General features: G+C 44.4%; 1 protein-coding gene across 1 annotated transcript in view; it reads left to right on the top strand.

Annotated features, from left to right (window-relative positions):
* Positions 1-26,385, top strand: part of GALNT10 (polypeptide N-acetylgalactosaminyltransferase 10) — a 952,883-nt gene that overhangs the window by 693,504 nt on the left and 232,994 nt on the right. Inside the window, exon 8 of the mRNA XM_086931255.1 lies at positions 3,091-3,198. Within this exon, the coding sequence (XP_086787381.1) occupies positions 3,091-3,198 (108 nt within the window). The remainder of the gene's footprint in view (positions 1-3,090; positions 3,199-26,385) is intronic.

The raw sequence follows: 26,385 nt of genomic DNA, 5'->3' as shown, positions 1-26,385 counted from the left end.
GGGTGGCATAATACATGCTGCAGCCCCTGGTAGGCCCTGGGTACACCTATGCCCTGAGTTACAGGGTCTGATAAGGTGGCCCAGTACCAATTGGTAAATGCACCTAAGGTACACGTGTCAATTTAGTGAGAGAACAGCTAGGCTGTGGGTCTGATTGGCAGGCCCACAGCCAGGGAAGTCGTAAACCAGTGAAGCAAAAAGCAAAAATCTGGGGTGATCATAGGATTGCAGACCCTACTCTCCTACACACAGTACCTGCAGCCATGGGCACAGCCCCTAGAGGGGGATGCACTCCAAGCTGTACAGCACTTGCTTCAGTCTGGGGAGTGCTTGAAACCCACAAACCCTGCCTGGGATATCCATCCTTCCCCTGACCCTTCAAACTTGGAGTCTCCTTTTGTGATTCCTCTGTGGGGGTGCTGATGCACTGCTGCAGCTCCACCCCAGCCCTCAACACTCTCCTGTTGTGTTGGTGGTGCCACTCCCACCAGACTTTTGAGCAGCAAAAGCCCCACAGTACATTATAGAACCCTACCTCGTCAGGAGCTTGCATACTGATTAAGCAGCTCCACCTGCTGTTCTTTTTATGCCTTTTTCCTTTTTGATCTTGGGGTGTCCAGTTGCAATCGGGCACCCCTGTGTGCCTCCAAACATTGGAGGCAGCCCAGGGGGTCCATCCCTGACTGCCCCACTGTCTTCCTTCGTGGGAAGCACTTCCCAGAGTTGCAGTGGGAGCCAGCAGTTCTCCCCTGGACTGAGTTGCTGTTGGTGGCTGCCCACCTCACCCCCCTGCCCCTCAGGCACGGGAAGCTGGACGGGTCCACCACAAGTGGGAAAGTGCAGCGTCACTCCCCCGTCCACCTTCACACTTTCGGAGCACGTAGTTGCAGATCCTGGTCCTGCCTTCCTCTCTCTTTCGGGGGAGTGCAGTGTTGATCCCCCATCCTTTTGTGGCATCAGGGGCCCGGAGTTGGGGACTGTGACTCCTGATATCCATAAACCGGCCTGGGGATTGGAGACACCAGGCCTCCTGAGTGCTGGATAGGGGGTGCCACGTTTGCCCCTGCCCAGGAAAAATTCAAGCTTGCACCTTGCAACAACCACCAGGCCGTAACCCACCCCAAGGGTTGAAGATCTCCGGCAGTGAAGCTCTATGCACTTGAGGCTTTGCTAGGGGTGAGGGGTCACTGGTCAAACCATTTGCCATTCCATGTCTCGAGCCCTGTTGGGCCGTTTTACTCCATCTTTAGCTCATTTTGCTCCAGGTGGGGAGCCCTAGTCACCTAGATCATTTTCCCTAAGCCTCCTGGCTTCTATGGGGGCAAACTCTGCAGGGAGCTAGTTCACTTGGCTCCATGCACCAGCCTTTCTCTTCTTTCTCCTTTTGATGTGTCTCTCCTTCTTGGCGCAGAAGTCCAGTTCTTCCCCCAGCTAGTTTTTTCTGGGTAAATGGGGAACTGCTTCCCTGGTCCTGGGGAGAGAGCCTCACTGGTCCTGAAGTAAACTGTGGTCTGAGTCCTTAGTCCAGTCCTTGAGGCTTTGCTAGGGGTGAGGGGTCACTGGTCAAACCATTTGCCATTCCATGTCTCGAGCCCTGTTGGGCCGTTTTACTCCATCTTTAGCTCATTTTGCTCCAGGTGGGGAGCCCTAGTCACCTAGATCATTTTCCCTAAGCCTCCTGGCTTCTATGGGGGCAAACTCCGCAGGGAGCTAGTTCACTTGGCTCCATGCACCAGCCTTTCTCTTCTTTCTCCTTTTGATGTGTCTCTCCTTCTTGGCGCAGAAGTCCAGTTCTTCCCCCAGCTAGTTTTTTCTGGGTAAATGGGGAACTGCTTCCCTGGTCCTGGGGAGAGAGCCTCACTGGTCCTGAAGTAAACTGTGGTCTGAGTACTTAGTCCAGATGGGTTCCTCCTCCTGCCAGCTGCCCTTGGCTACTGCATCCAGTCCCAGTATCCAGCAAAAAGCACAATTACAAAACTATTTAAGTGGGGGTGGAAAGTTCTAGAAGCCAGGCCCCCCAGGCCAATCCTAGAGTGCCACATCACGTCTTCACCCTTGTTTCAACCCTCCTGCACATCATCCTGGGACAATTCAAAATTGCGTCAACCATGCTATACTGGTGATATCTTTCCCATCAAAATTTCAATGGGACTCCCGCCTTTGGTGACTCCAGAGGTCTAGGCTCCCTCCTTTATTCAGTTGGCTTTGGCTGTCCCAGCCCTGGTACATCGTCACAGTTAAATTGATTGATGCAGATCCTTTAACCCCCACCCGTATCTCTTTTGTAGCTGAATGAAGCACTGTTAGTTGCTCACTTCGTGTGGGGCGAACTTTGTTACTGCTGCTGGACAGAAATGTAATTAACGTTGTGCAGAGAGCGACAAAAGGTTTGGGCTCTGATCTTAAGCTGAGCTAGAGACATATGAAAATCCTGAATGACTCATATGCTTTACAAATATCTTCTTGGAGCTCTCAGATTTAGTTCTGGCGCACATGTTCCAAATTTAGTTCTGACACACATGTTCCAAATTTAGTTCTGACACACATGTTCCACCCCATTTTGATATGTCACTGTACTCTGTAGGACAATAGTAAGCGAAACTGCTCTCTAAAGCAGTCTTCCCTCTGTCACTGCAGACAAGACCGTAAGAGTGAACACTAACACTACAACGCCTACCCCTAATCAATATCTAATCCTGCAAAGTCCCTTTGCATCAGGCTACCTATGCACAGTTACCAGGGTGCGCACAACAGGCATCACACACACGCACGACCCTCCACATATTCATATGTAACCAGCCAAGTGCCCCTTATCTTGTTGCAGCGGCCTTATCTTAAAAGGCGGACACTGATTATAAACATGCATCGTCCAATTAGCGTGGATCTGGCCCACAATTAAAACAATTTTTTTAAAAAAAGGCTAAAAGCCAGGGAGTCAAAAAGCAACGAATCTGGGGAAACTAGATGGGCAAAACCCACTGCGTCACAAAAAGTTTCTGTATTAGAGACAGGAGTTGTGAATTACCAGGTCATGAGTTTGTTCTTGAAACGTGTCTTCTTATAACTAACATCATTGACTTTTAATTGCAGGTATGGATGTGTGGAGGTCGCATGGAGGATGCTCCCTGTTCCAGAGTTGGCCACATATACAGAAAATATGTTCCTTACAAAGTTCCTGCGGGAGTTAGCCTGGCAAGGGTAAGAGCTGCTGGTGGTGGTGCATTGGAGAACCAGATATTAGCAAAGTACCCACTGTGAGGAGAAACCATGCTTATAAAAGGTCTCTGGAATGTAGTAGTTGTAGGAGTGGATAGTAAGATTAATGAGAACAGCATTTCAACATATAGCACTGTTGAATAAACTGACAAAAGATTAGCTTCCGTTAGGGATTAGTAGGTTTCCATTATAATGGAGCGTCGTCTAGTGATAGTAGGTAGAAAAGAAAATCAGCTTATAATATACATTGTGGAACAACTGCGAAACATGCAGAAAATGGGTAATCAAGCATTTTGGATCTTCTGAATTAAAATGTGAATGTACCTTTATTTACCGGCCATGTTTCCCCTGGTATATTTCAGCCGGCTCAATCAGCTTAAATTTATCTGGGGAGAATAAGGGGGTACATAATATGCCTGACAAATTTCCCATGCGGTGTTCATGACTCTGGATTTCGATATGTGCAATAACATAAGTTTGCGCGCATATCAAAATTCCGCCTTTGCCTCATAATAGGGGCTTAAGAGAAGTTGGTCTAGTTCACTTACAGGCTCCAACTCCTCACCTAACCTTCTGACCTAGTCTTTTCTATGCTCCGGGAGATAAGTATGGTATCTTAGTATGAGACTTAGTATGAGACTTAAATTAGGTTGTTTTCCGGATATTTTTGACAGAATCCTTCAGAGTCTCACATTTACAGTGTACGTCCTTTAGTTTAGACATTATTATGAAATATATGACTGATTTTAAGGCTTGCAAATATTATGTTTTGACTGTCTTCTGCTTCACCCTCTTATAACAGTTTCACGCTTAGCTCGTGTTTATGTACAGTTGTACTCTGACTGTGAATACTTGTATAAAGAAGACGTATAGTACTGGCCCCTTTGTTGGTGTATGTCCTCCCTTAGGCTAGGGCGAAGCCTAAACTCCTGGAGCCCCTTGTTTATTTAGCCGGTGTGAAAGAGAAGGAACTGGACTGGACTGGCAGGAGAGTAGCTGATCCCCAAGACTATCTGTATGGACTCCTGCTGACTGATGGACCTGAGTGGACGATGCATCAATGGGCTGAGCAGCAGAGAGCTACAAAATTCTTGTAGCCAATCTTTCATGTTTATAGACGAAAGCCAACAGTCTTACATTGAATGGGTCTTTGGAGGTTGTCCATTATTGGGATATCTTTCATAGATTCACATGCTTGCATCGTTCCCTGTTGTCAAAGTGGGAGTCCCGCACAGTGGCAGCTGGTGACATTTGAAAGTGGTGCGGCGTAAAAAAATTATCGTACTTCACTGCGGCGAGTGAGCAAGCGTGAAACACCTAAGGGAGGTTGAGGTTTGAGGTTTGAAAAAAGAGTGGGCAAATGGTGCATTTTCAAGCAAACCAGAAGGTGTGAAGAACAGCACTGGAATGCTTTCTGCCCAGAACTCAGGATCCTTTCCACCTGGCAGTGCCAAAGGAAAAAATGAAAACCTGCCTCTTCAATGAGGATTTTCTAGCCCTCTACAAAACTCACAGAATGCCTCCCATCCCATGCAAAGAAAAAGTCCCTGAAAAATGTTAAAGCGCCGCAGTGGAGCTCTGTGAACTGAGTAAAGAACAAGTGACCTGAGCCAGTCAGATTTTGCTCATCCTGTACGTATGTAGGGGTTTTGGTTACACATGAAACACACCTAGACTTAATATCCAAAACAGCATTACAAAGTGGCTACTAGCCAAAAGTCAGCACACAACAATTTAATTAAATACATAAATAAATGAAGTGAGAGAGATCCCGCTGAAGGGCAGCGACAGATGTAAGGATAAGAACACCACTCTGATCATCTGCCCTCAGAACCCCTCTTACACCTCTCATGTGCACAGGGCTCTCTGCCCTCAGTACCCCTCATCCACCCCTCCTGTGCACAGGGCTCTCTTCCCTCAGTACCCCTCATCCACCCCTCCTGTGCACAGGGCTCTCTTCTCTCAGTATCCCTCATCCACCCCTCCCTTGCACCGGGCTCTCTTCCCTCAGTACCCCTCATCCACTCCTCCTGTGCACAGGGCTCTCTTCCCTCTGTACCCCTCATCCACCTCATGTGCACAGGGCTCTCTGCCCTCGGTACCCCTCATCCACCCCTCCTGTGCACAGGGCTCTCATCCCTCAGTACCCCTCATCCACCCCTCTTGTGCACAGGGCTCTCTTCCCTCAGTACCCCTCACCCACCCCTCCTATGCACAGGGCTCTCTTCCCTCAGTACCCCTCATCCACCCCTCCTGTGCACAGGGCTCTCTTCCCTCAGTACCCCTCATCCACCCCTCCTGTGCACAGGGCTCTCTTCCCTCAGTACCCCTCACCCAACCCTCCTGTGCACAGGGCTCTCTTCCCTCAGCACCCCTCTTCCTTCTCTCTTGTGCACAGTGCTCTCTGCCCTGAAAACGTGGAAGTATGTGAGAGTAAAAAATAGAAAAAAATGACAGAAAAAAGAAGATAGGACGCTATTTAAAAGAGTGGACATGCATTTTTTAAAGATCTTTAACCCAGGCTGGCACAGACTAATCAACTGCCCTTTGCACTGAAATAAACACATTCATACAATTCCACTTTAAAGATCTCATCTTACTGACACCGCATCACCCAAGTGAATCCTCGTCCCATAAAATATTTCCTCCTTTTTTTTTTCATGCCATATTAAAGCATTTATATTTTGAGTTTTGAACCTTGCAGGGACAACGGACATCCTGCAGAACATTCTGCAAAAGCAATGGGAAATCATTTTTATCATGAAACTGTTTTTAACCAACAGTCTTTTATTCCTAATCATAGATGAGTGGGAGTAATACAGGGACTGAAGCAGCAGCGTTTGCTGAACAACATAAATCCCAGCGTATTATCTATACAGAATTGGCATCTTCCTCGGCCAATCAGAATTGGTACCGTGGTATCCAATGGGAGCAGGCTGCTGAATCAGTCCTGCCGGAAATAGCTCGCGGTTCAGCGCTGCAGGCTGGGATCTGTTCACACAGCGTGTATGGAGTGGAAAGGGGAGGGACGAAGCTGGATCTAGTTATTGCCTGAGCAATAATGGCGCCTGCTTCATGTTAACATAAGGTGCCATGCCTGCTTTAGTGTGAAACAAACCTGGTATGCTTGCTTTACCATAGAGCCTTGATGCATTGTGTAGTTGCCCCAAGCATGCCTGCTCTTCATACACTTTTCCTTCGCGTCTCTTGCCAGCTGGAGCCTACCCTAAGCACAGGCTTTGTTACACTCCCTTCCATCAAACGGCAGCCAGACCATTTCCTAATTACAAATCCAGCATGTGATTAGCACGCAGCTGGCTACCCTGGACAAGGTGAATGACCTGCACATGCACGAGGTGCTAACCCAGCCATTAAGCAGTCTCTCTACTTTCACTGGGCACAAAGTCAAGGCACCATCCTCCTTTAGGCAGGGCAGCGGCCTTGCCTCCAAAGTACTCCCTGTCAAGGAAGAAGCAGACATAGCATTGCAAATGCGTCCTTGTTGCTCCTGATCTGGGCAGCTAATTTCATGCGGCGCTTTTCCTCTGCAGATATCATGTTCTCTTCTCGCCCGGAGATTGGACCTCCGAGCTGCAGCTGTAGGCATGAAAACTGTGTCAAGCGCCGACTTCCTCACTGCACGTGATGCAGCTGTATATAGTACCCATCGAAAGCCAGGCTTCGTCACTGCAGATGCAAACAGCTAATTTCAGATGGTGGCTCTTTCGTTTCATATGGGCATTTGCTGTCAGTACACCGCCAGTACACCGCCAGTCTCAAGCTGCACGCTTGCCAACTTTGTGAGACCGAACATAAGATTTTTCTGTTTTTAAAACTACTAACTAGCATATGGGTATCACTGAAAATTACACTTGTTGGTCAGAGGATAACGTAACATGAATGCACTAAGTGTTTTTATTTAACTCAATATCTCTGCCCAAAACTTCCCCAAAAACAGAAACGGGAAGAGAATGTGGCGTAATTTGTAACTGGGTTTTGTATCGCGCCAACTCACCGACAGGTCTCAAAGCGCTTCTGACAAAGTACAGCAACAAAGACGAAGTGAAGGTAAAAAGATGTTAACTAGACTACGGAGATATAAACGCATCTTTGAAAAGTAAAGTTTTCAAGGTTTTCCTAAAGCGGAGAAGGTTGGCTTCTCTACGGAGTGCCTCTGGTAGCTTGTTCCAGATGGTGGGAGCTTGGACTGAAAAAGCTCTGCCTCCTTTAGTTGCCAGTTTGAAACGTGGGCAGGATAACAGGAGGGAATCGGAGGATCTCAAGGCGCGCTTAGGTTTGTAGATTTTTAGCCTATCTTTTATATAGGCTGGCGCCTGACCGTGGATAGCTTTATGGCAGATGCACATGCTCTTAAATTCGACTCTTTGTTTCATAGGGAGCCAGTGCAGCCTATAAAGTAAGGGAGAGGCGTGGGTCCACCTAGGTACTCCAAATATCAGACGAGCTGCGTCATTTAAGATGACCTGTAGGCGATTGATGGAGTTTTTTGGGAGGCCTAGGTATAATGCGTTGCCGTAATCAATTCTAGACACAATCGTAGCTGTAACAATTGTTCGAAGCAGACTCCTTGAGAGTAAAGGGACAAGCTTGCGTAGTTGCCTGATCAGGTTCGTACATGAGCCAACCACAGCGGACACTTTGTTAGTCATTGATAGTTCCTGGTCAATTTTCATCCCAAGGCTCTTTACACTAGGGCACAGTTTTGGGGTAGGTCCAAGTTCTTGTGGCCAGAACAAATCATTCCAGGGGGAGGTAGAAGTTGAAACTACAAGAACCTCCGTTTTATCCGGATTGATTTTCAGTAGGTTGGATGACATCCAGTTCACTGTGAACCGTAATATGTCTTGGGCCGTGGACTGAGCCGATATAGTATTGTCGATACTCAGCAATAGCTGAGTATCATCGGCATAATTAAAAACTTTACAGCCCATGTTTGCCAGGGATTCTATCAATGGTTGTAAATATAAGTTGAATAAAAGTGGGGAAAGCGCGGACCCTTGCGGGACTCCACAAGCTAAGGCACCCACTTCGGAGACCTGATCTGCTAGCTGGATCCTCTGCGTCCTCCCTGATAAGAAGGCTGTCGGCCACTGGAGAGCTTGTTCTCTTATCCCGGCCCTAGCTAGTCTGTCCAGGAGCAGTGCATGGCTGACAGTATCAAACGCCGCTGATAGGTCTAGTAATATCAGGGCGCTTGGCTTTTTACTATCAGCCATGCCTCTGAGCTCGTCCAATACTGACAGCATTACTAGTTCCGTGCTATGGTGGGCACGAAAGCCAGCTTGCCGCTCCTGGAGAAGATGATGGGATTCCAGGAGGGATGACAGGGATTTTAGTACATGTTGTTCTAGTACTTTTGATAAAAATGGCAACTGGGAAATTGGCCTGTAGTTCTTCAGGCTAGTTGGATCTGCCCCAGGTTTTTTTATCAATGGTCTGACGCGGGCCTCTTTGAAGGATGTTGGTAATGATCCAGTAGCTAATGAGATGTTAAAGAGGTCTAAAATCTGGTCCTCTAGGATCGGGATTGCTAGTCGGAAAATATCAGGCGGGCAGGGGTCAGCAGGGGAACCCGACTTGGTGGATGCTACTAGATGTCTAAGGGAGGTAGCATCAATTTCAGGAAATCTAGTGACGATAGGGGTTGAGAGATGTGAAGGGGGTAGTGGCAAGGTGTGTATAGCCGGATTGTCGTCCTTGATATCTGACAGTATGGTCGCTACTTTTTCAAGGAAATATCCATGAAAGGTGTCACAGTTAATCAATATGTCTGCCTTTTCCTCCTTCCTACTTAGCTCTTTCAGAATTTGAAAGGTCTCTTTTTGGATATTGGTGGCGTTGTTCACACGTGTTTCATAATAATCCTTCTTGGCTGAAATGATGAGCTTTTTATACAATTGAAACGATGTTCTGTATAATTCCCTATCAGTATCTTACGATGAACTGACTTTTAAAAATCGTTGCTACACCACCACCTCGGGTCCCCTCTGGTCGATTGTGCCAGACCATGTCGTACCCAGACAGGGCCAGAGCTGCCGACTTTGAAGCTGGGCATCGACTCCGCATCCTGTGATTCTGGGCAAATCACTTAATTTCCCCTTGCCTTCCAAAGATTAATGCGTATTTGCGTAACATAACTGGTGCTCAAGTAAAGCGCTCTCCAGGTCGAGTTTGCGCTTTGTAAAACTTCAAATAAAAAAACAAAAAACAGTAATGTTGGCAAGCATATTGCTACTTCACGTGCACCTGCAGACACTAACGTGTTAGCCCTCATTTCATATGTGCTGGAGATGCAGATACTGGGCGGGCGCCCACGCTGCATAAAAGTGCTGTCTTTCTCTACTGCATTTTCTTTTCCCCAAATGGTTATGATGTCTTTGTTGCACTTTCCAAACTATAAAGGCATCAAGTCCACGCCTCCAGAAAAGGGCTTAATTAACGCATGCAAATGGTATCTGTTGTGGTTGATAAGCTGCAAGATCAAATCAAGGCAAACTTTGTCTTCCATCCAAGGGCATAAGTGCTAACAAGCATTTGCAATGCAAAATATATTCCATCACATGAAGGCACAGAATAGCTAGGGAGCTGTACAAGATGCCCCATGAAACAAGCATTTGCAATGCAATAGGTCATGCATTAGTGAAACTTTGAGCTACTTCCGTTGCAAATGATAATGTTTGTTTTTTTTTTTTTTTTGTTAAGAAATATCCCAGCAGTAAGCATAAGTAATAAACAACAATGGTGCATGTTTAAAATGCACGCTAACAGAAATCTCACTTCCAATAAAAACAAATGGCAACGTATACTGAGCTGCAATCTTTCTCTTAATAATTGCATTAAGGTCCCTTTACAACTCCACAGGGTCATTTAGTAACGGCCTGTAAAACTGCGCCCTTTCCGTGCTACGTGGAATATCTTTTAGTACTTATGCTACAGTTCGGATATTTTTTAACCCCAAAAAATTAAATCACAAGCATTAGCATCTGCAACGCCAATAGCTCAAAGGTTCACTAATGCAAGACCTATTGCATTGCAAATGCTTGTTTGTTCTTGCGCGTAATATTCATCCACATGCAACACGCTCTTTGTGATGAGGTGCCCATGTGTATCAACAGTGTGCGAGAAGAGCGGAAGGCCCCAATCCCAAGACAAATGTAATTATTTTTCTTCGTAGGCCCACAAAGGGCGTACCTGCTCCGCTTCTCCCTCACGCTGCTCCAGTCCTACAGTTGTCCGATAGCAGGTGTTTCTGTGCCACTAACGACCAACCACCCCAGCTCCGGTACATGACAGATTCTGGTAGTTTTAGTTTAGTTTTTGTTTTAATCTAACACGCCAGGTGCCAATTACAAAAGCGGAGACCAAGAATGTGTGACGTGGATCAGTAGGCAAGCAACATTTGCAAGGAAGTGTGTTCTTTAACTTGTCTGTTAATGTATTTTAATTTTCAGTATGGTGCTAGGTCTCTGTTTCGAAGTGGTTGAGTGGTGGATGCTTGCACGGGTCCAGAGAACGGGAGAGGGGTTTAATGGCAGTGAAGCAATACTGCACCCTGAACCAGCAGGGCTGTGGGCGCAGGGCACAGGGCGCAGTGTCAGGGGTAATCCTGCTTTAAAAAGATTGATACAGGTTAACCGGTGAGCTGGAAGCCGGTGAGAGTGGGAGGAGTTGTCCAGAGCTGCGGAGTTGTGCGTGCGGCGACGGCGAAGCACAGGGCTGGTCAGGAAAAGCACGAGCGTGCTGCGTGAGCCCTAGAGCCTGAGCCCGCGCCCCGAGCATCAGAGCCCCCGGACCTCCCGAGCACGAGTGACAGCGGAAGGGGCAGGTACAGCAGCCGGTGAGGTGCGGGACCCTCCAGTGCGACCCTGCGCAGCACGCCTCATCAAGGATCTGCGCACCGGAGAGGAGCCGACGACCGTCCCGAGGCGAGCCGCGGGAGCAGCTGGCGAGCTGCGAGGGCTGGAAAATCACCGATGGGAATCACCAGTGTACCGAGGTGAGCAGCGCAAGTAAACCTCCAAAGCATCTAGTGCCACTAGTGCCTCCAACGCGCACAGCGTCCTCTGTGCTCGATAAGCCCGGCTTTCTGCGCTGGTGAGCATTGTGCACCTGTGGGCCAGGCATTGCGTTTCTATCTTTTAAAAAATAAAAAAGGGGCCGTGGCTACGCCCCTGAAGGCCCCTTAAGACCCCAGAAGACCCCAAAAGACCGGAGGAGCTACAGGGTGGGACCCGTTTGCCATTTTTTATTATCATCAAGAGCTCCAAGAGTGTAATCGCTAGGGAAAAGTGAGTGTTGCAAAGAAGTACACCAATGTGGGTAGTGTAAGTTTTATTCAGTAAAGAACGTCACACGTGAAACCGTCCGCCTGTCAACCATGAAACCAGCTGCTATGTCAACATTCCATAGCGAGCGCCGGGCTGACGGGCGGATCATACCATTGTCTGGGTTAAGGTGGGGGGAAACACGGGAGGTCAGGAGATTGGAACAATACAAGTTACAACACATCATCCTCCCTTAGGAAAAAAGAAGAGCAGGGAAGGACGGAAAGGAGTGGAGGATGTCCACCACGTTGGCGAGAGGAAAAGGTTACCCCCCGCCCGAGTCCCGACTGATGGTCTTACGCAGAAGACCCCTTTATGACTCTTGTGGTTACACTGCAGGTACTATCTCATCAGGTACTGTTTGTGCCAATGTGGGGTGATCCTAGGTCTCTCGCTCTTCCGGTCTACTCTCAACCCCCCCCCTGGCGTTTCCACCCTCCAACCTTCTCGTGTCTGACCTAAGTTCTTCCCCACCTGCTGGAACAACCCGATCATGGCTCCATAGCCTCCCATCTTCCATGACCACAGTGTTCCTGTTTTGCATTTTGACGGTTTTGGGGGCATAGAACTTGTCACTCCCTTTTCTCAGCCTCTCCGGTTTCTTTATATAGACTTTTTGTCCACGTTGGAATTCTCTCTCCTTCACTCCCCACTTCTTATCGTACCATTCCTTGGACTTCTGTTGGCTGGCTTCAATCCTCCTCTTGATCTCTTTGTGGTCCGTCTCCTCTATTTGTTTTCTTCCCATCCAACTGGGGGTCAGCTTGGTGCCAGCTTTCCTTCCCCTCAGTAACTCAAATGGCGTGCAACCCGTTGAGGACTTGGGTGTGGTGTGGTACGCCCACAGCATGTCTCTTATAGCTGCATCTATGTTCTCCCCAGCTTGATTGGCCAACTGTATGCACTCTTTGAGCATGCGGTTTACTCTCTCCACCTTGCCATTTGCCTTTGGGCAATACAGTGGGGTGCGAACATGGATTATGGAGCAGTTCTTGAGAAATTCCGTCATCTCTTCTGAGATCAGTTGCACCCCATTGTCTGTCACTAGGGTCAATGGCATTCCTTCCCTCGAGAATACCTCTTTCAGAAATTCAATGATCGCCTTGGTGTTTACGTTGTGGACAGTTTTGCTGGTTATCCAGCTTGAGTAGTAGTCCACCAGGACCAGTAGGTACCAGTCTTGGGGCCCTTTGCCATGGATGGGTCTGGTTATGTCGAAGCCTAGCTTGTCCCACGGAACCTCGGGAACCTCCACTGGAGACAGGGGTGCTCGTCTCGTAACTTTAGACTTGTCGCTCAAACTGCACGCATAGCAGTCTCGCACTTTGTCCTCCATTTCACTGTCCATTGTTGGAAACCAGTAGTCTGTACGAAGCCTGGCCTTGCTTAAACTACGTCCTAAGTGTCCTTCGTGCACTAGTTCCACTAATTGGCTTCTTAAAGCTTCTGGAGGGACCAGTTTCCCAGACTTCAGTACGAAATCTCCTTCTACTGATAGGTCTTCCCTCACGTTCCAGTACGGTTGGATCTCTGTCTCCATGTCCTTGCACTTTTTTGGCCAACCCGTGAGTATATTCCTCTTTACTTTCTTCAGTACTTCATCTCGATCCATCTGGGTTACCCACGACTCCTTCTCCACTGCCGCTAATCGCAGCTCAAGAATCGATTCACCCGCCACATCTTCCTCCTCCTCGCCTACCGCTGGTGCTCTTGATAGGAAATTGGCAACCCTATTCTGTTGCCCTGGTATGTAGGATACTCTGAAATTGTAGGCTTGCAGGCCCACAGCCCATTTAGCTATGCGGGGCGTCATGCTTTCCATTTCCTTCCTTGTGAACAGCGAGACCAGTGGTTTGTGGTCGGTCTGTACTTCAAATGGAGTTCCCCAGATGAAAAACTTGTAGTGACAGATGGCCCAATAAACTGCTAGAGCTTCTTTCTCTATGGTTGAGTAGTTTTTCTCAGAAGAAGTGAGTGTTCTGGAAGCGAAAGCCACGACATTGACCTTGCTCCCCTCTCTTTGCGCCAACGTCGCCCCTATTCCTTTGTTGCTGCCATCAGTATAGATGACAGTTGCACCATTCGGGTCAAACTTCCCAATAAACGGAGCTTCAATAATTGCTTTCTTTATGCAGTTTATCGACCTTTCTTGTTCTTCTCCCCAAGCAAAGACGCTGTCTTTCTTGATCAAGTCTCTTAGCGGCTGTGACACCATTGCAAAATCCTTGACGAACTTGGCCATGTATTCAGCAAGCCCTAAGAACGATAATACGTCCTCTTTGCTCTCGGGAGTGGGTGCGTCTCTCACTGCTCTGACCAGGTCGTGCTTGGGCTTAATGCCTTCTTCCGATAAGGTGTGTCCTAGGTAATCCACCGAGCAAACCCCTAACTTGCATTTGGATGGTTTAGTGGTGAATCCAACTTCCTTCAACTTATCCAACACCTTCCTTGCTATTTCATTGTGTTCTCCTTCGCAGTCACCGAAGATCAGAATGTCATCTTGGAAGCAGAGAGTGTTCCTGCAATCTTTTAACACATGTTGCATGATTCTTTGGAAGGCCGCGGCCGCTGACGCCAGACCAAATGGCATTCGCTGGAACTTGAAATTTCCGAAAGGGGTGGTAAATGCCGTTAGTATTTGTGAATCCGGGTGGAGTTTGATTTGGTAATAGGCAGAGGACAGGTCCAGCACACTAAAATACCTAGCCCCCCTAATCGTGCTCAACATCTCGCCTATCCTTGGAAGGGGAAACCTGTCCACCAGAATATTTGCGTTAAGGTCCCTCAGGTCCACACAGAGCCTGATGCTGTTCCCTCCATCTTTGGCTGTGATCACGATCGGGGCCAACCAGGTTGAACTCTCAATTTCTGTAATGACTCCCTGGCTGACCAACCTCTGAAGTTCCTGCTGGAGAGGTTCTCTCATACGCAATGGTATGGACCTGGTCTTGTGCACCACTGGTACTGCCCCCTCCTTTAGTATGATCTTGTGCATATAATTCTTAAAAACTCCCAAGCTGTCACTGAATACCTCTTTGAACTCCTCGGTGAGATCACCTGCTATGCCTGCCGGGTCAATTAATAGCACCTGCTCTTTGTTGTTCGGGTCCAAGGTAATACCCAACTCCTTTTGGTGTTTCCAGCCCAAAAGAGTCGAGCCACTAGTGGATACATACACTTTTCCCACTGTGTGTCTATCTTTAAAGGAAATTCTCATTGTCACCATACCCTCTAACGGAATTTTCCCTTTGTTGTACCCCTTGGGACTGATGTCGGCTTGCATCATTTTGACAGGATGGTTTGCAAATTTATCCTCAAATACATTTTTATCTACCAAAGTGTAAGGAGAGCATGAATCAGCATACATACTAAACTTTACACCATCAAGTAAAACATCACATTTGGGGTAAATGTCCTCATTATTTTCACCCTCTTCACCCACTTGGAAGATATAGGATTTTTCCCTTTCCTCATCCAGGGAGGACTCCTCTATAACATGCACTGCTTTACCGGGAGCTTTACATACCTTGGAATAATGCCCCCACCTGTTACACTTTCTACATTGCACGTTTCTTGCAGGGCACTTCCAGTTATTAGCCAAATGGTTAGGACTTCCACACTTAAAACACACCATTGTGCTCGATTTACCACGGTTCATCTCTTTGCTTTTGTCTCCTACTTTACAAACTGTATCTCCCTCTGTGCTTGACTTGTTTTCTGCTTTCTCCCTGTTTAACCCTTCCTGAGATTTCATCTCTCTCATACACCGCGCGGTGTGTTCTAGGCCCTTAGCTATATTTATGGCTTCTTCTAGATTGGGATTCTTAGTAAGCAGTTCCTCTTGAGTTTTGGTGTCATTTGTGCATCTCACAAGTTGGTCTCTAATCAAAGAGTCAGTGAGCTGCCCAAATTCACATGTGGCTGATAGTCCTCTCAACACAGCAATATAAGCGCTCACTTTCTCCTCCCTCTTCTGCACCCTCTTAAAAAACGTATGCCTTTCCATCACCACATTTATTTTCTCCTTGAAGTGAGCCGCCAGCTCCCTTAATGTGCTTTCATAGACATTGACACCTTCCTCCACCTCCTCTTGTTCATCCTCCACCAATCTCCCTGTTATGTCTTCATAAACTTTTCTCCCATGTGTTCCTAAATTGTGTAGTAATATGTTGTTTACGTAAATTGGTGTAATTGCTACCTCCAATGGCTATCAAATACGACTTGAAAATGCCTTCCCACCTTCTCCAGGGAATTACAGGTTCTCCTAACTCATTGAGGAAAGGTGGAGGCCGACTCATTCCTGCGCCTGCCATTGCCATAAATGACCTGAGACTTCTGACTGACCTGTGTTTTCTAGCTGGATGGGAAGGCCGAAAAACTGTAAATATCACAGTTCCCTCCAACTACAATACTCACACATAAACACGAATTCAGCCATACAGCAGAAAAAGACAAAAGTCCCCTTTCTTCTTCTACTGACTAGGAACAGAGCACCCAATAGCAATACAGTTCCTATCCTGTTGGTGGCGGGAACTTCCTGTGAAGGAGGTCTTCCCAAGCAAGTTCCTGTGAGGAAAAGGCTGCGTGAATAACAGTGAACCTTGAGGTAATGATCGTACAGCTTACAATGTAGATAGTTAACTTTTCATGAAAAGCACCGTTTGGATATGCGTTTACTTCAGAAGCGAACCTCTAGCGAGGCTCCGTTTTCCCTCACGCTGCTCTTCGTCATTTCTCTCCGCTTAGTGCAGCGCCACACGAACGAGCTCAACGAACGTTCACTTCAGTCGGGGGTGCGCAGCGTGGTTGTTAATCCTGACTGATTTTCCCCAACTGAAACTCCAGCGTGCTGCCTATTCTACACCTCAGTGCCACACAGTTCCAACCCTGCGTTCTCACAGCGTGCGCTGCCGATGACACCACCAAGCGCTCCTCCTGTGCCCGGCTAGACACACGAGCTAACCTTCTCACGCAGCGACTCCTGGGGTTACACGTCGCTTACTTCCTTGACTCGCTACCCCACAGAACCTTAGAGACACCTGTGCCCGACTTGACACACGAACTCGCCGTCCCTCCTCACCGGACCGTGATGACCTGCCAACGAGCTCCCAAAACTTGTGCGCAAAGACATGCAGCAATCAACACGTTCCTTTCCCTGCCAGTCTCTACGGGTTTAACAAACCACTATGCGCGTTTAACCTCTCAGTCAAATGGCAGTTTAAATCGAGGGTCCCCTTCGAACACAAGTATTCACTGCTCACAGTGCCCGACCTGGCACTCGAATAAATACCATCCCCACAGTATGTTCTACATAAGTTCCTCTACTTTTGCCTCATAAAGATTAATTAGGGTTCCCAAGCGCCCTCCGCAGCGTTGAACCTTTCCTTGTTTACCTTAACTTTAGCGTCCGTCCACAGCAGTTCCTCAATCTTCCTCTGCTTTTCTACACGGACTCCGTTCACATCTCGTTGACAGCCAATTAGCTCACACCAGGGGGACGGAATCCACTGTCCCTGGCACAGTCTCCTCACCTCATCGCCATAAATTGTTGCAAAGAAGTACACCAATGTGGGTAGTGTAAGTTTTATTCAGTAAAGAACATCACACGTGAAACCGTCCGCCTGTCAACCATGAACCCAGCTGCTATGTCAACATTCCATAGCGAGCGCCGGGCTGACGGGCGGATCATACCATTGTCTGGGTTAAGGTGGGGGGAAACACGGGAGGTCAGGAGATTGGAACAATACAAGTTACAACAGTGAGCATTAGGGAAAACAGTGCGAGCAGAGCGAAAGCAGTAGTGGGTGAGCTACTGACACCTTGATACGCTGACACGCTCGCACTTGTGGAAAGTGAGCTTGTGAATTTTTATATTCTATTTATCATCTTTGTACTGCCTAAACTGTTGCGTATATTGTGGTGTATATTGTGGCGCACAAGTAAATACGCAATTCATTGGTAGAACAAGTATTTAGATATTCTTGAGGTAAGAAAAAAAAAAGGGGGAAAGCAAGGCTTCTACTGGAAATGCGCTCAGGTAAAGAAAGAACTGTGGGTACGACAAAAAGACGTGCCCGGAAAACTCAAGCACCGAAGGTACTAAAAAAGTCTAAAGCTCAAATAAAGGGGGCAAGTCAAAAAGTTCATCTCACCAATAGCCAGGATGTTAGAAAAATCCACAAAAATCCCCCAGAAATTTGACTTCATGCGAGATCCAACAACCACACTCATGTCAATGCAATTAGAAGCAGAAGCAAATAGTTTACAGACTCCAATCAAGCCAACAAACAATTTGAAAGAGAACATATATATAATTGATGTAGACTGGGAATTGGACCAGGTAAAAGAACGGCAAACTGAAGATCGTGATGGACAAATAAAAGAGCAAACAGAGGATGTGGACCCATTACATCTATTACATCCAGGTTATCAAACATTACCTCCAGAAACGGGAAATAGAGAGACAGATAAAAATAGGTTGGAAAAACCAATGAAGGAATTTACACTAATTGATAAGATCAAGAATACATCCACCGCAGGAGGCTGACATAGAGGGAAAAAAATGAGGATTTAGTCAATGAAGATACACTGTTCACTGTCTCATTTTTGGCCAGGCGAATTAGGCCCACCCCAGTCCCTTCCCTATCAGTAGAGAGTCTTGGGGTGACAATAGACTCCGACCTCACTCTGAGAGGACAGGTAGGCATTGTGGTTTCTTCTAGCCTTTTCCAGCTGCGTAAAATAAGGAAAATCTCACACTTGCTATCCCATCCAGCCCTGGTTCCAGTGATTATTGCTCTGGTACTTTCACACCTGGACTTCTCTAACTCCCTGTATACTGGCCTCCCTCAGTGCGTGCTTAACCGCCTCCAAATGGCCCAGAATCAGGCGGTGAGACTGATCCATAAACAGCCGAAATGGCAATCAGCCAGGCCTTTACTGGCTAAACTACACAGGCTGCCCATAGTACATTGTGCCGCCTTTAAGACAGGCTGCATAGTCTTCAAAACACTGCACTGCACTGTACGAGTCAAAGATTTCTTAATAGTCGGATCACCAAATATGCCCCCATACATAACCTCCGATCTGCCCACCCCCACCCCCATCTTCTTACCATCAAATTAAAAAGGCAGGGCGGATGCAGGTTCTCTTACTTGGCACCCAGGCTCTGGAACTCACTTCCACTCTCAGTCAGGAACTGCAACAACTTACTGGGCTTCAGAAAGGCCTTGAAGACATGGCTTTTCGTACAACCTTATTAACTTGGTCTCCCGCATCTACATTCATCCGATTAGCGCCATGAAACCTTCGGTGACCGTGCGCTTTATAAATTCTTCCTAACATAACATAACATAACTGTGCACTAAATCGAGAAACCAACAAAAATGCATCACTGGTATAATGAATTCCTTATACGGGCCAAATAAGCAAATTAATGCTTCTGGGGAAAAAAAGGATATGGGACAGAGTTCTGAAAACCAAGAACAGCCCGCCATAAATCAAATAAAAACACCAGTTATTATAAATAAAATTCTAGGAAGCAATAACCAACCGGAATTTACAAATGATGATCCTAGTAGTAATAATGTTATGGCTATGCCAAAAGAGGCATTACCAACAACAAATAAAGAAAGTGAACGTGATGACATCAACATTTCAATGTGTGCTATGGAAACACACATGGACAAAAAAGCAAAAGATAAAGACAACCAAGACGTGGGATCCATATAGGATATATTTTATCAAACATCAGTATTAACTCTTGAAGCTCTAACAGTACAATCAAATAAAATGGATACTCAAATTGGCATACTCGGAGTTATGGCAAATGCAGTCGCTGGGATTGAGCATAAATTGTCTGAATTGAATATTCTCATCATTAAAGCCCAAAGGGAAGCGGCTTCAAATTATTTTGATTGTACATATGCGCCCTTAATTAACAAATTGGTAAATATTCCGGATGTTGTGAATACAATCCTAAAGATATTGTAAAAAAAAAGGAATATCGTAAGGAGCAGTGGTGTCATTCAGGAAAAAGATACCGGCTTGTGCAGAAGAAAGAAAGGTTGAGCACCCGGGTGAAAAAATAGGCACGAGGACTCTATTATACCAGACATGGCAATAATACAGAGTATAAAACAAGATATAAATAAGACAAAAGGTATTGAAATACTGACAGATTCTTCATATGTGTTGAAGAAAGATGGAGAGAACGACGAGGATTCATTGGCCTTTGAAATAACAAAAAGACAAAGAAAAAAACTACTTGAAGCCAGAAATAAGGCAAAAAAGGATAGTGCAACAAAAACAGATATTAATATGGATACACCATTAAAAAATTAAAATGCAGCAAAAATAGACACTAGATTGGGCACACCCTCTGATCCAGTTGACATAGGAGGAAATCTAAGGAAAGAATCACCAGGAAACCAAGACAGCAATGTGACCGGAATGGAATCTGGAAAAAAAGGGAAAATATTATGCCATCTTCATCAAATCCGGGACCGTATTGGCGAACAAAATTTCCTCGCGACAAATATAATTACACTAGCAGATAGTACCAATCAAAGGCCTTGTTCTCCAGAATTTGAAGTAAATAGAGCCCAAGAAAAAGAAGTACTATACAAACTCAATGTAAATGGTTGTGTAATAAAAGAGATCACTTCTTGTGATATACAAAGTGAACAAGCAAAAAACAATATGACCCAAGGGATGAGGCCCCTAAATCGGCTTGAACCTAAATCTGCCGTGCATAATCAGAACGATGAACAGAATTATATGGGTCCATGGACCCAGAAGACAATATATCAGGATCAAAACACCGCACTAAGCATTGGTGGGCATACGAACCAACACAACGATAACCAAGCAAGTAATGAATTGCGGGTTGATAAATCAACGATTAATTCTTTGAAAGTAAAAGAAATTATGGTGGAAATGAGACCTAAAAATACATGGGATAAGCTAGTGATTGAAAGAAGTGGCCATAATCGGCAAATTACATATGAGGAACAGGGAAGAATTGTGGGGAAAAAAGAGCAGCAGGCCTCTTAAAAAAAATCTGCACAAATTATCTTCACACTGTTATGACTCAAGGGGCAAACACAACATTTTGAATAGAGGAAATATTCTTCGGCTATTGAAAACAATAACAACATTAGAAAAAGTAACATCTGAAGAAATTGAATGTGTAGGTTTTTTACCTAATCCGGAAGGTGGGCAACCCCTAACGCTTTTAAAGGTGGCCTCCGTGCCTATAGCGTACTTAATTATGCAAGAGCAAGGAACCATTCAAAACTGGGGGATACTAATTAGTCAACCGACTCCAAAGGTCTATCCAATACCTTTTTTAAAAAAAGATAGTCCGACAAAAAAGCCAAATCCGGAAAAAAATTGTTCAGTTTATTCCATATTAAAAAATTCCCTTGGAAAAACATTTCTTGAAGAAAAAAATTCTATGAAAACAGAAGTAGAAAATACAAATGGAATAAACGAAAAATGGATTGCGACAGCTTTACATGCTAACAAAAATCATTGACAAAATCCAACACAGACTGCATTAATAGAGCAGAATAGGGACAGTGTTATAATAAGAATTCTCTTCAACCGGACTCCTTCGAGGACACGCCAAGAACACTTTACCCGACTTTTCCCGAGATTAGTGCGGTGAATAAAGCGCTACTACAGAATTGTACAGGGCCCCCGAAGAAGGGCTTAGCCCGAAATGCATTGGGCCAACGAGTTGAAAATTTATAAATCATAAGATGAATCATGAAATGGAATTAAAATGAACAATTAAAGAAGATTTCTTGAACCTATTTACACACTTTTGAATCTTTATTGAATATTTGGCATCGAGTGCTCTGGGGAGACACTTTTCTCGAGAGAACAGTGTGTCAAACATTTACTTCAACCCAAGTACAGAGGGTTTAACCCCACGGGCACTACCCACCCACTAAGAATTTTTGAGTACACAGACCACTAAAGGAGTGCGTATCCCAACTACCGGAAGTGGATTGGCAATATAATAAGAATATGCTCATGGAATATAAATGGGGTATGTAAAAAATTGAAAGACGCCCAAATAGATGCATTACCAAGACCCAGTCATGTTATACTGTTGCAGGAAACATGGGCAATGGACCCATTTATGTTACAACAATACTTTGAACCTGCAATAAAAAATCACAAATTTGGTCGTCCATGCGGGGGGCTTGCAATATTCATATTGATAGACTTAAAAGTAAATCATGAGCACTTAGTAACAAATAACTCTAATTTTCTTGCTGTAAAGCTGCAATACATATCTGGCAAAAGTAGGATACAAAAAAACATAATTTAGTTAACATATATATCCCACCAAAACAGACCTCTAGGAAAGAAATGTGTGCTGCTCTAAATAATTTCCTTCTGGAGCAAATCTTGGAAGACCCGTTGGCAGATTACATCGTATCAGGTGATTTTAATTTAATCTGTTAATATCTTTTTTTCGGGAGGGCTTTGTCCAGTCCCAAAACCAACAATGAGAAATCCCTGAACAAGCAACCAAACCTAGAACAAATATCAAACAAAATAAAATTGGGAGTAACATTTTGATGGACATGGAGGCATTGGGACTAAGAATATTGAACAGTAGGTTCCCAATGGACATACCACCTGCTTGGTCATTTCATTCGCAGAATGGTAATTCACGAATTGATTATACAATGGCATCATTATATATCTTTAATAAAGTGATTTCCTACCACCTCAATGAAGTGCCCGATAGTGACCATAGTCAAAAAATAATGGAAATAAAACTATCCTGTTCAAAATCTCAAAAGTATTTGACAACTTAAGGCCAGACCTGTACCATCAACTACAGGAATCTTATATGGAAAACAAATAACGCGGATGATATAAAGGAAAAAACACAAAATCTAGTTAGAGTGTTTTAACGAAACTACGATGATAACAGTATTTGAGCAATGGGAACATTTTACACAGAAAATAGTGGTCTGATGAAAAAGACGTAAGTGTAGAAACAAAGCAAGTGAACCGGACTGAAATAGGAGAAATTAACGTCATTCTTCCATATACTGTAAGAAAAATTAGACGCACCTGCAACAGACTTAGGAAACAATTAATCAAGTTTCCTTTAAATGAAGATATACGAGTACAATTAAGAAATACTAATTATAACTTGAGGAAGTTGATTTGGAATGAAAATTAAAGTTAGACAATAATTTTGGACACAAATCTTTCACGCAGGTGCTCAAACAAACTCAAGGGAATTCTGGAGACTGATTAACTGTCTAGCCCAACCAAATAAACACTGCTGTAGGATCTGCCCTAACTGAAGATGAATGGTAAACGTTTCTTATAAACATTTAAACCAAGAGACATCAGCAAATATTGAAGGTAACATACAGAAAGAAGTGGTTAAATCGGACTGAGAAAGTGATTATGAAATCGATATAACTCAATCATAAGTGGCCAAGCTGATAAAGAAACAAAAAGATGGGGCACCCGGTCCCAATGGTATTCCGTTTGCGTTATATAAAGAAGATCCAGAATTTTGGTCCACATATCTAACTGATGTTTTTAATGAAGTGGCTCAGAGTGGATTAATTCCTAAATTATGGAGGGGGGGTACTAATATCCCCTATCTTTAAGAAAGGTATTTGGCAATTGCCGGAAAACTACCGTTTAATTACCCTACAAGATACAGATGCAAAATTTGCTGGGATTTTATTAAAGATTTTAACAGATTGGGCAGAGGAAAAGCAGGTACTGCCCCCGAACCAAACAGGCTTCATTAAAGGTCTTGGAACCTCTACAAATATATTAATATTATCCGTACTAATGGATAAGGCAATTTTAGCAAAACAACCTTTATATTTTTGTTTTGTGGATTTTAAATCTGCTTATGATTGTGTTGACAGACAACTTTTGTGGATAAAACTTGAAAAACTAGGCATCCCTGATACTTTGTTAAAAATTATTACATTTTTGCACTCAGATACTTGGAGCAGGGTGAGGATTGGTGCTGTACGCACACTAACAAAAGAAATCCCCACAACTAGGGGTTTAAAACAAGGGTGCGTCCTGGGCCCCCTACTTTTCAATTTATTTTTAGCTGATCTTTCTACATCTTTGAATGAAACGAATGCACATCCACCAAAGTTAGCAGACAAACAAATATCCAACTTGTTGTATGCAGATGACGTCCTACTCTTAAGTCACACTAAAATTGGATTGCAAAGATTAATCGATTGTATTTTAAATTATTCAAAGGAAAATGGCATGGTAATAAATGAAGCTAAGACCGAGATAATGGTTATTACTAAAAACATGCAACTTAAATATAAATATAAATGTTTTTTGGAAAACAACGAAGTAGAACAAGTTGGTTCCTATAAATATCTTGGTGTTATTTTTAATGACAATGGAAACTTCTTACCACAAAAAATGGATATTACAAGGAAAGCAAATATCCTGGTTGCGGCATTTAGAACTATTCAGAAGGCTATAAGTGACTTGTCCTATCTCCCCTTTTTAAAAGTAATCGCTGCAAAACTACTAACGACTTTAACGTATGGTAGCGAGGCAATGAATGGGAAAGATGCAGAGGTTATTAATAGTGCGATTGCAAAAACCTACAAAATGTTATTCTCCCTGCCAAAGAATGCCTCACAAGCACAGATGAGGCTGGAATTTAGATTAAATAATCAGCATTACGCAAGGAAAGAGCAAACACTTAACGTATGGAATAGAATAATAAATGATCAAGATAACCAAATGTCTTGACTGTTATGGCAAGAAGTAAAAGATAACAGAGAATTACATGTTTGGTCCTATCTAAATACAGCGATAGACGAATATGGTATAACATCGATATGGAATAATACAATTGTGCAGGAAAGCTTAAAAAACTATTAATAAACTTACTAACCATTTATCCTTGATAAAGGATAAAGATATTCTTATAAAAAATGAATCATGCATGGCCGATCATAAATGGATTTGAGGGAAAAAAGTTTAAAAAATATCTAGAAACATCATGGTCTAAGAAACACAAAATAAATCTTCATTAATGCTAGATTCGGTTGTTTGCTAGAATTATGTCACTTACCTCTATGGAAGAGAACAGAGGAGAATAATCTATTCAGGCTATGTAAATCCGGCCAAGAGAACATTGTACATTTATTGTGTCTTTGCCCGGTGTTGGAATATGAAAGAAAATCTACTCTTAAGAAATTATTCAATAATCGTGGAGTAAGGACATGTCGGCAAGCCCTGATAGCATGTTTACATTCTGAAGAATTAACAATGAATTCAGCATTTTCAAAATGTTTATGTGCTGCTGGGAAAAAGCTGGAGGTTTTTATCTGATTTACTAATGGATTGTGCTATTACTTTTTTTTATATAATAAGGTTTTTGTAAATATAAACCTCATATTATTGATTTATAACTTTTTAACTTTGATGATAACTTAACTTTTGTAAGATTTTAATTAATCAGACAAAATAAAATGACCTTGAAACTTGATATAAAGTGATTGCAGAAAGAGTGCTCCAGGACCACATAATCTGATCATTCCAACCCACTCGTAGTACCACACACGGCTTTGCCTGAGCCTTTCTCACAGTCTTGCCGCCTTCCCATTGCAGGCTTTTTTGGGGGATATTTTGCCCCGTCGCTTTAATTATATCGCGCCCTTTAGCACTACATTTCGTAAAGCCTGAGCCGGCATTCACGGCCAGCCACCTTCACGCCCATTCAGTCTTACCCACCTAACAGCTTTTTACGTGCGGCCAACTCCCCATCCCGTGCCAGACCCATGCAGAGGAGGCGTGCGAGAGTATGGCCATGTTGTACCACATGGAGCACACTAAGGGTTTTCCAGCAGGAGATGCTCCGCAGCCTGGACCCCCAGCCTAGCTAGGCGGCGGAAATCAGTCCAGGTAATTCATCAGTTACTATTCCAGAGCAGGACTTCCGGTGTCAATGCAGAAGGAACTAAATGGAACGTGACTGCAGAGACATCTCACATACACTGCACCAGTGCTGGGTGTGTTTGCCCTGTAGCCGGGCTTTTTACATCACTTGCAGAGCACAGAGTGTAGTTTGTGCACTCTCCTGGAAGTGCAAATATTTTGTACCGGTTGAAGGTGCAAACTTCTTTTTTATTGCCCTGCCCAATAGGTGCGTTTTTTTTTCCAAGGTCTGTATTTGTGTTAATGGTCAGTACATATATGTAGCATGTTTGGCATATGCCTAGGCCTGTATGAATTCAATACCCAGGTACTTTTTTCGACTCACATTTATTGTCACTTTTTGGAACATATAACCATACCCGTTTTTCACTTACCTTCCTTTACACTCTCCCAGAAGCTTTCTCTCCACTCTCACCAGTTACTTTATTCTGGAAGTATCTTTACTTCAAGTGAGTGTCTCGGCTGTATTATTTTTTGGCTTCCCTGTCACACCCTCTTTCACCCAAAAAACGCAATTCTAATTGTGAGGCTTTCTTAGCTTTTAGACTAACTAGGACAGTTGGTGACTATTGCATGACGTAAATGGAAATGTGTGTTTCCATTTACTATCTAGTATTTAGGACCCTTTTTCTTACCATAATTCTCATTCATATTTTAATTTTTTTCATCTTGATTTCTTTCCTTGTGATGCAGCGCATCTCCAGAAATTCTCTGTAAACCATCACCTTAATCCAAGGAACTATTCACAAATTACTCATCAGTGGGCCCATAACACTGTAAATCATTCATACACCCATTTACCCTGCTCCGAGTATTTGGTGAAGAGCAACGGAGAGCTGCTAGA

The sequence above is a fragment of the Lissotriton vulgaris genome, chromosome 7 (assembly GCF_964263255.1).
Source record: "Lissotriton vulgaris chromosome 7, aLisVul1.2, whole genome shotgun sequence".
In the NCBI taxonomy this organism is placed as follows: domain Eukaryota; kingdom Metazoa; phylum Chordata; class Amphibia; order Caudata; family Salamandridae; genus Lissotriton; species Lissotriton vulgaris.
The sequence above is the reverse complement of the archived record's forward strand: the minus strand, read 5'-3'. Positions and strand labels throughout refer to the sequence as shown.